The sequence below is a fragment of the Oncorhynchus gorbuscha genome, linkage group LG13 (assembly GCF_021184085.1).
Source record: "Oncorhynchus gorbuscha isolate QuinsamMale2020 ecotype Even-year linkage group LG13, OgorEven_v1.0, whole genome shotgun sequence".
Lineage (NCBI taxonomy): Eukaryota > Metazoa > Chordata > Actinopteri > Salmoniformes > Salmonidae > Oncorhynchus > Oncorhynchus gorbuscha.
This window is the reverse complement of record NC_060185.1, coordinates 42,287,995-42,300,321: the sequence shown is the minus strand read 5'-3', so window position 1 is coordinate 42,300,321 and position 12,327 is coordinate 42,287,995. Positions and strand designations below refer to the sequence as shown.

The 12,327-nt window shown below is 44.1% G+C and overlaps 1 protein-coding gene across 2 annotated transcripts in view; it reads right to left on the bottom strand.

The window, feature by feature from the left end:
- LOC123992914 (sodium/calcium exchanger 1-like) overlaps window positions 1–12,327 on the bottom strand; it is a 120,585-nt gene that overhangs the window by 42,008 nt on the left and 66,250 nt on the right. For both annotated transcript variants that reach the window (XM_046294547.1, XM_046294545.1), the window contains one exon: window positions 2,904–3,391. In XM_046294547.1, the coding sequence (XP_046150503.1) occupies window positions 2,904–3,296 (393 nt within the window). In that variant the 5' untranslated portion in view covers window positions 3,297–3,391. The remainder of the gene's footprint in view (window positions 1–2,903; window positions 3,392–12,327) is intronic.

Here is a 12,327-nt window from a genome sequence, read left to right as displayed (position 1 = left end):
TCGTTCCGTTCCTGCTCCCAGCTGTTCCTCATTCTCCTAACCACCTCATTTACTCTTTCACACCTGTCCCCTAGGTTGCCCTCTGATTAGAGTCCCTATTTCTCCCTCTGTTTTCCGCTTCTGTCCTTGTCGGATCCTTGTTCGATGTTTGCTGTGCTGTGTTCTTGTTCCGTCGTGTTTTTTGCCTTCTTCAGATGCTGCGTGTGAGCAGGTGTCTATGTCAGCTACGGCCTGTGCCTTCCCGAAGCGACCTGCAGTCTGTGGTCGCGTCTCCAGTCGTTCCTCTCTACTGACGAGAGGATTTCAGTTTTCCTGTTTGTATTTTCCTGAGATATTTCCAGGATTATCGTTCTTGTTAAAGACTGGAATAAAGACTCTGTTTCTGTAAAGTCGCTTTTGGGTCCTCATTCACCTGCATAACAATATTGTAATTACTTCGCCACCATGGCCTATGTATTGCCTTAACTCCCTTATCTTACCTTATTTGCACTCACTGTACATATACTTTTTGTTTTATTTTGTTCTACTGTATTATTGACTATGTTTTGTTTATTCCATGGGAAACCCTGTGTTGTTGTATGTGTCAAATTGCTATGCTTTATCTTGGCCAGGTCGCAGTTACAAATGAGAACTTGTTCTCAACTAGCCTACCTGGTTAAATAAAGGTGAAATAAAATTCAAAATTCAAAAATCCCCATCCCTCCATCCCCATCTCCATCCCTCCATCCCCATATATTCATCTCCATCCCCACATCCCTCCATCTGCATCCCCATATCCCTCCATCCGCATCCCTCCATCCACATTCCTCCATCCGCATATCTCCATCCCTCCATCTCCATCCCTACATATCCACATCACTCCATCCCAATCCCCATATCCCTCAATCTGCATATCTCCATCCCTCCATCCATACATATCCACATCCCTATATCCCTCCATCCCCATATCCCTCCATCCGCATCCCTATATCTCCATCCCCATATCCCCATCCGTCCCTATATTCCTCCCTCCCCATTTTCCTCCATCCCCCCCCATCCCCATATCCACCCCCCCCCCCCTCGCAGAGAGCCAGCATAAAATCCAGACACTCTCATAGTGTGCTTAGGCTTGCAGCAGAACAGCCCCCCCTGTTACAATACACTCCAAATTAGGCCACTGGGGTGGTCTAAATCCTTCCTAATGGATGAACTTCTGGAAATTACTCTCCTGATAGATGCTCTTATTGTGAACTTACAAAAAGTGGTGTGCAATTTGCTCGGTCAGAGAGAAAATTGAAAAAGGGATTATGAACAAAGATGTTGAACACATGGTTGGATTTAAGGAGGACAATATTACAAACAGATAACTAGTAAATTCACAATGGTGTTCGATGGCCCAACAAACTGAAATGGATTATTAATAACTCATGAAAAAAATTATTAACTGCCCCAGTTAATTGATTATTTAATGGATTCCAAGGCTAGAATCTATTTCAGTTTCTTGTCAGCAGAGAAATCCAATTCATAACAATGTCAAATAGTCTGGACCAATTATCTAAAGCTTTAAATCAGATGGAATCAATAATTCACTAAGTCTCATTATTTTCCAATTGTTTCGTTCTGAACAGAACCGCTATTTTTTTGGGTCGCGTTCCACTGGTCAGACCAGCAAAGCTTTGAAAAGTACCTGTTTATATCATTATTTTCTGTTCCTTTTTTAACTAGCATTGAAAATCCATTCTTCTCTAATAAAGAATCTCTGACCATTGTCTTTTTTTTCCTAAGATTTTAGTTTTTTAGTTTTAACAATACAAAACATACACATACAAACGACATCACACCAACATCAACTACATCACACCTGCCCTGACGAACATGCTCACAACCCCATCTCCAGCGCCCGCATCATTCTCCGCCACATGGCCTCAAATTGCACCATTGTGTTTCTCTCCGTCGCCCGCACACTCTCTCCCCATCTTCTGAATCACGCTGAAACGTCAGTAGGTTACAGTAGCCTATGCTTCGGAGGGGGAGGGGCAGGTAGCTTACACACGCGCACATACTGGCAAAAAAAATCAGCTGGCAGGCAGGCAGACACTGGAAGAAGTTTCTGAGTCACAGAGTGAGGGCTTTGCATAGGCACTTTGATGCATTTTTTGTGGGACTAGAAAAACATGCCCGGTATGTAAAAGAATGTTGTTAACCGGTTCCCATGCTTTTAATATAATGGTTCTGTTCCGGAACAGTATCTATCACTCTCGTTCCTGGTTCTGTTTCTGTTCCTTGAAAATGTTGTAATTTTCCAGTTTTCGGTTTTGTTCCCTGAACTGGTTCCAACCCAAGGTTAGAATCTATTTCAGTTTCTTGAGTCAACAATATCTTTTGTCAGCAGAGAAATCCAATTCATAACAATGTCAGAATCTGAACCAATTACCCAAACTTTAAATCAGATGGAACCAATAATCCAATACACTAAGTCTGCATATCAGGATGTGTTTCAATGAACATACTGTAAATACTGGAATTCCATATGGGCCCAAAGTCAGTCACTACGAGAAATGTGAAAACCCAAACATAAAAATAACACGTTAATTTGAGCTGTCTGTGGTAACACCGCAAAGCAAGGTGGCATTTCTGGAGAAAGAAACTGTTGTGTCTATCACCCCTGCAGAGGCGAGTTTTACAATAACTTTATCATATAATGTTCAAGCTGTTTCGATGTTCACTGTGTTGGAGTGACAGTTAATGTAGTCCAGGGAGAGGTGAGAGAGGAGAGCCAAGCACTGGGTCTAAGAGTGGGAGAGCTCTCTCTGTAAAAATATAATCTCTTCATTCTATTTCTATGTCATTTCCATTATGTGGTGAATGACAACTCTACATAAACACAGTCTATCATATGGGTCAATCTATCACATAGTACCAACCTGTGAGGTTATGACCTCGATAGAGGCCATGAAACGGTCTGCGATGATGGACACTCCCAGGAACATGTACATGAGACAGGTGAAGTAGACCACGGCCCTGGCTACCTGGTCGCCCAGCCCGGGGCTCAGGGGCTTCCACACGGGCAGCAGGGTGCCCGGCCTGCACACCACCGGCTGCGAACACTTTGAACTGCTGCCCAGCTCCGTGCTGCTGTTGCTCCAGAACTCCGGAGACATGGAGGGATAGGACATGGTGGCGATGGAGCGGTTCTCTTCCTCTCCTACTCCTCCTCCTCCTCGTAGAGACTCCAGGGCGCAGGGTGAAGGAAGGGGGAGGAGGAGGAAGAGGAGGAAGGGGATGGAGGCAGAAAGAGAGGTGGGAAGGAGTGCCATGGTGGAGAATGCCGGGGGAAGAGAGGGATGAGGTGGACGAAGAGAGAGACGAGGAGAAGATGCCAACGTGGCAAGGAGGGGTAGGACTAGCTCACCTAGGAGGAGAGAGAGATGGATAGAAGAGTAAAGAGAAGAGAGAAAAGAGAGAGAGAGAACAATACTTGGTTAGATGTTGGGTGTAGCCAGCAGCAAACATACACCAGCCTTTCATGGACCTGTAAATAAATAAACCATCTACCTCAAAATCATTTTCAGTTATTTTTTACGAAATTAAAACTGAATCATGAGGTATTACTGCAGTTGACATAGAATAAATCATTTTTCAACCATTGTCCTTGTTTCTAGTTACTGTGGAAGGTTTTCAACTGCAATATGAGAACAAAAATGTCAACATGCACATGAATAGTAAATGTTAAAGTCATGCCCCTGAATCATGAATATAAACCTTTCACGGCTATTCAAGTCATAGGTTCCCAGATTAGTCTACGTGCTCTCTGCTTTCTATTGACAGGAGAGACAGACAGACAGAGAGAGAGATAGTTCATGGCGGATTCTGTGACAACAGTGCTGTCATTAAAGCCCAAAGCGGAGGGAGAATGTTTGGCCCTGGAGAGAGAGAAGGCTGGGGTTTGGATGGGAGAGATAGTTCATGGTGGATTCTGTGACACTGTTCCAACAGGCTTCGTGACAGTGCACCAGGCTCTCCACAAAGACCTGTTCCCTCGGTCGAGAACACAATGACCCTGAGAGCTAGAACACTGAGCAGCAAGACACTCAGAAACTCTCTAACACACTCTCTCTCGCTGTTAAAGTGGGTCAGGGTCCATGGCTGACTGGCAGTGTGTTTTTGAAGCGGGGTGTACAGAAAGTTAGTTTCTTTGCTTGCTTGTTTGTTCTACTGGGTTGAGTCCCAAATTGCATCCTATGTTCTATATAGTGCACTACTTTTGAACCGGGCCCATAGGGAAAAGGGTGCAATTTCATTTGGGATGAAGGGGCTAGTGAGTAGAATTGTTGAACAGATACATACAACTTTAGGCCTGTACATACACTCACATGTCCAGTATATGAGGGTGTGTGTGTGTATACAGTCGCTGTTATTCAACCATTCTTTCACCGGGTGTCATTTACAGCCCAATGTATCTGTATGTATTGTATTGCATGTAGTTTCTGTGAGCAGTGTGTGAGCACCATATGTAAGGGAGAATGTGTAGAGCAGAGAGCCAGTTTAGTCAATTACAGTCACAATGTGAGACCTGCTGAGGATAGCCTGGGGTGAAGACACCTGGTCACACACACGCACACACACACACTCAAATGCACACACAGGCACACTCTCTCTCTCTCTCCTTCTTTCTCTGCCACGTTGCCTGTCCAGCTTTAACATTAATGAGCAGCCCTTGAAAGCTTATCCATCTCAAAAGAGGTGTCTATATACAGTAGAATTCGACATGCACCAGACAACAATAAGTAAAATTTATCTGACAGAAAATAATTGTATTACATGCTTGTACTGCTATAGACACATCCATCAAACATACACATGCCAGTGTATGTCTGAATAGTCATGAGTATCCCATTGTCAAGAATATTATATTGAGAGGCTGCTCACAAAACCATCATCTAATGCATTTGCAGGAGGAACACCTCAGGTTACACGCAATGCATTGTTTCTACTGCAGGTCATACTCAGTCTGGGATTCTATGTAATTGGTCTTAACGGACAACAGTAGAAGATATTTCCGTACACTCACTCACACGCACGCACGCACGCACGCACACGCTCACACACACACACACACACACACACACACACACACACACACACACACACACACACACACACACACACACACACACACACACACACACACACACACACACACACACACACACACACACACACACACACACACACACACACACACACACACACACACACACACACACACACACATCTCCAGTGTGCAGTCGTGTTCTGCCTGTCTCCCCAGGCTGACAGTCCAGTTTAACTCTGTGTTTGCTTATAGATGGATGTCTACTGATGCAGAGCTGATGTTGCCCATTTCCGTACTGCACTCTACCAGAATGCACCTCCAGCACCACACTATCATACCTGATTATCAAGCAGGAGAATAAGAGAGGGATACTGGGGGAAGAAGGGGAGGATGGCTCCTTTCACTGGGTCTGCGCTTGTTCAGAGAGCAGCACTCTCTGGATGGGTCTCAAATGGCACCCTATTTCATATCAAGTCCACTGCGTTTGACCAGGGCCCATAGGGCTCTGGTGAAAAGAAGTGCACTATATAGGGAATATGCTGCCATTATGGATGCAATTTCTATTTCAGAGTAGAGTGTTTGTGTTGTGTTCCTCTGTGACCTGTTAATCAGAGCCACTCCGAGGCTGGAGGGACATGGAGGGATGCTGCAGGAGGGAAAAGAGGAAAAAGGAATCTGAAGAGATGTTTAAATGGGAGATGCGATGAGAGGACGGTTGAGGATGGTTGAGGTGTCCATGAGAGGAGGGTTGCTGATACTAAGTATAATGGATAGGGAGAAGGGGGAATTGAATGTAGAGAGAGTGAAAAAGAAAGAGAGAGAGGAGAGAGAGAGAAGGGCAGAGTGAAAGAGGATGAGAGAGAGGAAGAGAGTGAGAAAACCATAGAGCGAGAGATGAGAGAGGGAAAGAGAAAAAAAGAAAGAGTGGGGTAGTCCTGCTATGATGAGTGTGTTAATACATATTCTCAGCACGGCCAGAGTGTTTCCATGACGACCTGGTGAAGGTTTGGGAGGGTGATGCATCACAGATGGAACAGGAGAGAAGAAGAAGAGGGGAAGTAGAGAGAGGGAAGAAGAGGAATGAGAGAGAGAGAAGAGAGGAAGAAACAAAGAGCCTAGGAGGATTCTTCGTCACAAGCATACTGCCTTTCATGGATGTGTCCACTAGTGTCCTCTGGGGCTGGGTACTGTGGGGAAGGGCTCTTCAAGCAGCCCGGTTGGCTAGGCTGGGTCTGGGTGCGGGACTCGGGGTATGTATAGCTGCCTCATCAAAACTGCTGAACCGCACGAATGCACACACGCTCGAAAGCAGATGTAAACACACAATCCTGCACGTACACAAACAGTCAAGAAGTATCAGCTTGGGCGTATATTTCCTGTGTCATTTATGTGAAATTAAGCACTTTGTGGTTTCAGATGTGCAGACAGTGACCTGCATACACACTCACCACGAAGCACAGAGGACAGTGAGCATTGACAATGAACATTGAATCCAGAGACACATGAGAAGAAGTGAATTGGGACGGAGACTTGATTGAATTAGAGTTAATATGGAAAATGGCTGTTTAATCATAATTGAAGATATATGAAGGATTAGGATAAGTCATTGACGCAGCGTCGTCTGGGTTTGGCCGGGGTAGGCCGCCATTGTAAATAAGAATTTGTTCTTAACCGACTTGCCTAGTTAAATAAAGGTTAAATAAAAAAATGTAAGAAAATAAATTGGTCTGGTCTGGGGTGACCCCTAACCGGAGCTCTAAGAAAGGGAAGTCCATTTTTGGGCATAGAGACTGAAAGAGGCACCACTCTGGTTATGCTTGCATGCATCAGGCAGAAGTCTGGGCTTGTGCACACCCACGGACCCACGGACACAGAGTTAGAGTATGTGCCCAGCCTTTGGTCAATGGTACCCGATTGTAGTCAGGTGATAGCTAGTGCCAAGTAGGTAAAAAAGTTCATTAAGGAGTAAAAGGCCCATAGCATGTGTATGGACGGAGGGGGAGGATGTCCTGTGGTTTGATGGGGTGCAGAGATAGATGCTGTAAGAATGTATAATATTGCTTCATTTAAGGTTGGGTAAGAATATGCATGTTCTGGAAGGAATGGATGAAACATATTAAACTGTGGTAAAGCTGACATTACCTGAACCAACCCTTTTCCGATAGCTACTTTGAGGAAAATTGTACGTTTGCCTATGATATGTGGTTGTCCCACCTAGCTACAGTATCTTGAGATAAATGCACTAACTGTAAGTCGCTCTGGATAAGAGCGTCTGCTAAATGACTAGAATGTACAGGTGTAAGTGAAGCTGTAAGGTATATAAGGAGTTGAGATCTTTCCGGTCCTTACACTCATTCATGCCTTGGTCATTGATGCGTTGCTGTAGCTTTATAGTTGGAGTTTATTATTATTGTTATTATTACTCATTAATATTCTACTTTGTTTTTACTGTTAGGTTTTCAGGTCAAGTCTAGAAGTCATCTTTAAGGTTACCTTACTGATAGATCTGAGTAGTTGATTAGAGATCTCTATCGCCATTGAAAAAGCTATTTGTATTGTAAGAGAGGTAAGACCCCATTTTCTTGTTATTAAAAGCTGCGCTTCTCATAAAATTTGAATTTGAACCAGAAATTGTGCATTGGTAACAAGGGCGCTGGACATATCTTGATTTATCAGCTTATCATACTGCTTGTGTGATTTGTGATAATAATTGGAACTGGCCGCTGCCAACACACTGACACAACTCCAGCCACTTTAATAATGGGAATTGATGGGAATGATGTAAATATATCACTAGCCACTTTAAACAATGCTACCTCATATAATGTTACTTACCCTACATTATTCATCTCATATACGTATATACTGTACTCTATATCATCGACTGCATCCTTATGTTATACATGTATCACTAGCCACTTTAACTATGCCACTTTGTTTACATACTCATCTTATATGTATATACTGTACTTGATACCATCTACTGTATCTTGCCTATGCTGCTCTGTACCATCACTCATTCATATATCCTTATGTACATATTCTTTATCCCCTTACACTGTGTATAAGACAGTAGTTTAGGAATTGTTAGTTAGATTACTTGTTGGTTATTACTGCATTGTCGGAACTAGAAGCACAAGCATTTCGCTACACTCGCATTAACATCTGCTAACCATGTGTATGTGACAAATAAATTTGATTTGAATTGATTTGATTTGTCAACCTTATTATTTTACAACCCTGTATCATCAAAAGAGTCATACAAATGCATGTTGTTAAAAATCAATGAGAGATTTTTAAGTGATTGTGCAAATTATTGGTTGAAGTTTGAATGGAATTAGTCTATGCCTTAGCCAGGCAGATTATTTTGTAATATTCTATGGTGGAAGCCCTTACCAAATAAGTGAGTAGGTGGAGGGGTGAGGGAGTCAGGATATTAGACTTGAGGATTGCCCGCCACACTGTAAAAGAAAAGCCCTTGTATACTTTGTTGAGTTCAGTCCCTATCCGAGTTAGCCTTTCTGTAAGGTTGAGCAGCCATTATAAGATGGGCAGGTGTCAGACACGGAATCACTAGTTTGTTGTTGTATACCTGAAGGGTATCAAACATTTGCTAAGGGAGATTTGTTCTGCTTAGACCATACTGTTCAAGCCACTTTAGTCAGTGTGACAGATGTGTCAGCGCAAACAGATCGGAGGATAGATGTAATTCTGTGAGTCCCTCTTCAATCTCTAGTAATACGGCCAAGCCACTGACTCACACTACCGTTCAAAAGTTCGGGGTCACTTAAAAATGTCCTTGTTTTTGAAAGAAAAGCACATTTTTTGTCCATTAAAATAACATCAAATTGATCAGAAATACAGTGTAGACATTGTTAATGTTGTAACTGAATATTGTAGCTGGAAAAGGCACATTTTTAATGGGATATCTACATAGGCGTACATTATCAGCAACCATCACTCCTGTGTTCCAATGGCACGTTGTGTTAGCTAATCCAAGTTTATCATTTTAGAAGGCTAATTTATCATTAGAAAACCCTTTTGCAATTATGTTAGCATAGCTGAAAACTGTTGTTCTGATTAAAGAAGCAATAAAACTGGCCTTCATTAGACGAGTTGAGTATCTGGAGCATCAGCATTTGGTGGTTCGATTACAAGCTCAAAATGGCCAGAAACAAAGGACTTTTTCTGAAACTTGTCAGTCTATTCTTGTTCTGAGAAATGAAGGCTATTCCATGCGAAAAATTGCCAAGAAACTGAAGATCTCGTACAATGCTGTGTACTACTCCCTTCACAGAACAGTGCAAACTGGCTCTAACCAGAATAGAAAGAGTAGTGGGAGGCCCCAGTGCACAACTGAGGAAGAGGACAAGTACATTAGAGTGTCTAGTTTGAGAAACAGATGCCTCACAAGTCCTCAGCTGGCAGGTTCATTAAACAGTACCCACAAAACACCAGTCTCAACGTCACCAGTGAGGAGGCGACTCTGGAATGCTGGCCTTCTAGGCAGAGTTGCAAAGAAAAAGCCATCTCTCAGACTGGCCAATAAAAAGAAAATATTAAGATGTGCAAAAGAAAACAGACACTGGACAGAGGAACTCTGCCTAGAAGTCCAGCATCCTGGAGTCGCCACTTCCCTGTTGACGTTGAGACTGGTGTTTTGCGTGTACTGTTTAGTGACAGTACACGCAATGAATGTGAATGTAATCTGTTTGTTGGTTACAGGATCGGGAGGTGAAGATTGAGTCACGCGTCCTCCGAAACATGACCCGCCATACCACGCTTCTTAACACCCGGCCGCTTAACCCGGAAGCCAGATCCACCAATATGTTGGAGGAAATACCATTCACTTGACAAACCTGGGTCAGCCTGCAGGTGCCCGGCACGCCACAAGGAGTCGCTAGAGCGTGATAAGCCAAGTAAAGTCCCCCCGGACAAACCCTCCCCTAACCCGGATGACTCTGGGCCAATTGTGCACCGCCTGGTCTGTAGGTCTGTAGTGACGCCTCCAGGACTGTGATGCAGTGCCTTAGACCTCTGACCACTCGGGAGGCCCTAGAAAAGCTATTTTCAATGATCAAGTAACTGTGAAGTAAAAACAGACCGTGCATAATTATCCCACTCATCTGACACACAGTACCCAGAAAATAATGACTATGCGTCCCAAATAGCGCCCTATTCCCTATGTAGTGCTGTCTTAGGGAGGAGATGATAGTTGTGGCATCAGTAGTCAGACAAGCCCATACGGTGCTGTACATCAATGCTGTTATACATCATATTATGTCTAGCTATGTCATGCTCGAAGCAATAATATTAGCTCATTTTCAAGATCTACCGGAATATGGATGTTGAGGACATGCGGCCAGGAGTCACCTGATGTAACGTTGTAATTCTATTCTCGTTAGCATGGTTGTAACGATGTATGATTCCTCTTGCATGCTGGCGACTATTGGCAGGCCATCTTGCCTCCTAAGAAAAGGACATTCTAAATGTAAAAATCAATGCTAGATATCAATACAACATTCAGAGTGAATGAGAGGCTCTCACTGAGGAAACCATTACCACCATGCTACCCACCAGAGACACCTGGAGGGGAAAAAAGCTCATGTCAAAGAGCATACCACTGACTACATCTGGGGTGTTGGGTTGATGACGTTTCTGCAACACACAGAGATCCCAGTGGAGTTCTCCTCCCATTGAACGAGCATCTAAAAACCACCCCAGGTGGAGATGACCGCCAGACAGCCTTCCAAAGAGGCAGCCTCGTCCCGGGGGACTTCTATAATCTATTTCTATTGTCATTTTTTTGACTGCCTCTCTGAGCTGGTTTAGACTCTACCCACCCAGAAACCCCCTCTCTGTTGACAGCTCTGTCTCTGCCAGGTGCCCTTCAGACGCCCTTACCAAACCTTCATGCCATCCCTCACCCTCTTTTTGCAGGGCATCTACTTTTCTAATGCACCATTTGTTCTCTCGGGAAAAAACCCCACAAAAGCCGATTCAAGAGGTTGATTGATGAGAAGTAGATTCCTTAATCAAACCAGATCAGAAGTGCAAAGCACTCGGTTGGATAAGTGTCTGAGTCCTTTAACTCATTTTCCTAATTGCCATCGGTCTGCTTTCGCAAAGCCTTGAAATGCCATCATCAATAAAAGCTGATTGCTCAGCACAATCTAATGCTGAATTTCTACTGTTATATCTGTCTGCCAGAGACTATGCAGTGCTCATGACACGGCCTGCTTTCCCTATCTTTAAAGAATCCACACTGTCCCTATATCACCTTTATGTGTGACAGGGGAGGCTGGTGGGAGGCACTATAGGAGGATGGGCTCATCGTAATGGCTGGAATGGAATCAATTGAAACCGTACCAAACACATGGAAACAACATATTTGACTCTGTTCCATTGATTCCATTCAAGCCATGAGCCCTTCCTCCAATAGCTCCTCCAACCAGCCTCCTCTGATGTGTCAGTCCATAACAAAATGTCACATGTGAGTGGGCAACACAGAGGCATCTGGGTAAGCAGCGGGAACAGTGTCCGACGTGGATAATGGCATCCCTCCCTCCCCGGAGTCGTGACCCTCAGCGAGGAGAGGGAAATGGCCCGAGATGGGTAACGGACGCACCCGTCTCCTCCAATTAACACACACCTGTCTGAACACACTCCTCACCCTGCCAAGCCAGAATAGGTGGAGGGAGGGAGATGGACGGACTGGGAGAGAGAAAGAAGGGAGGGAGAGAGGGTAGAGATGGAGAGAGAGAGAGGCGGAAGGTGGAGTGGGGGAGGAGAGAGAGCGGAAGAGAGAGGCAAAGAGAGAGAGGGAAGACTGGGAGGAAGGAGGATACATTGGAGAAAGACAAAGGTCAATAGAAACAGAGAGACAGAGAAAGATACAGAGAGAGACAACAGCCAGGAATAAGAAGGAGCTGGACAAACACATCAGATGAGAGAAAGAGGTAGCAAGAGATAAACGCCACCTCCTACTGTTTCTACTGTTCTATGGTTCTACACTCTTAGAAAAAAGTGTTCCAAAATAATTATTCAGCTGTCCCAATAGGAGAACCCTTTTTGGATTCCATGCAGAAACTTCTGTGGAAAGGGTTCTACCTGGAAACAAAAGGGTTCTCCCATGGGGGACAGTGAAGAACCTTTTAAGGTTCTAATGGTACCTTTTTTTTCTTAGAGTGTAGTGTACAGACTAGCTAGACTAATTTAACATCAGAAAGACCCATCAGTGTTCTCATCTCGTC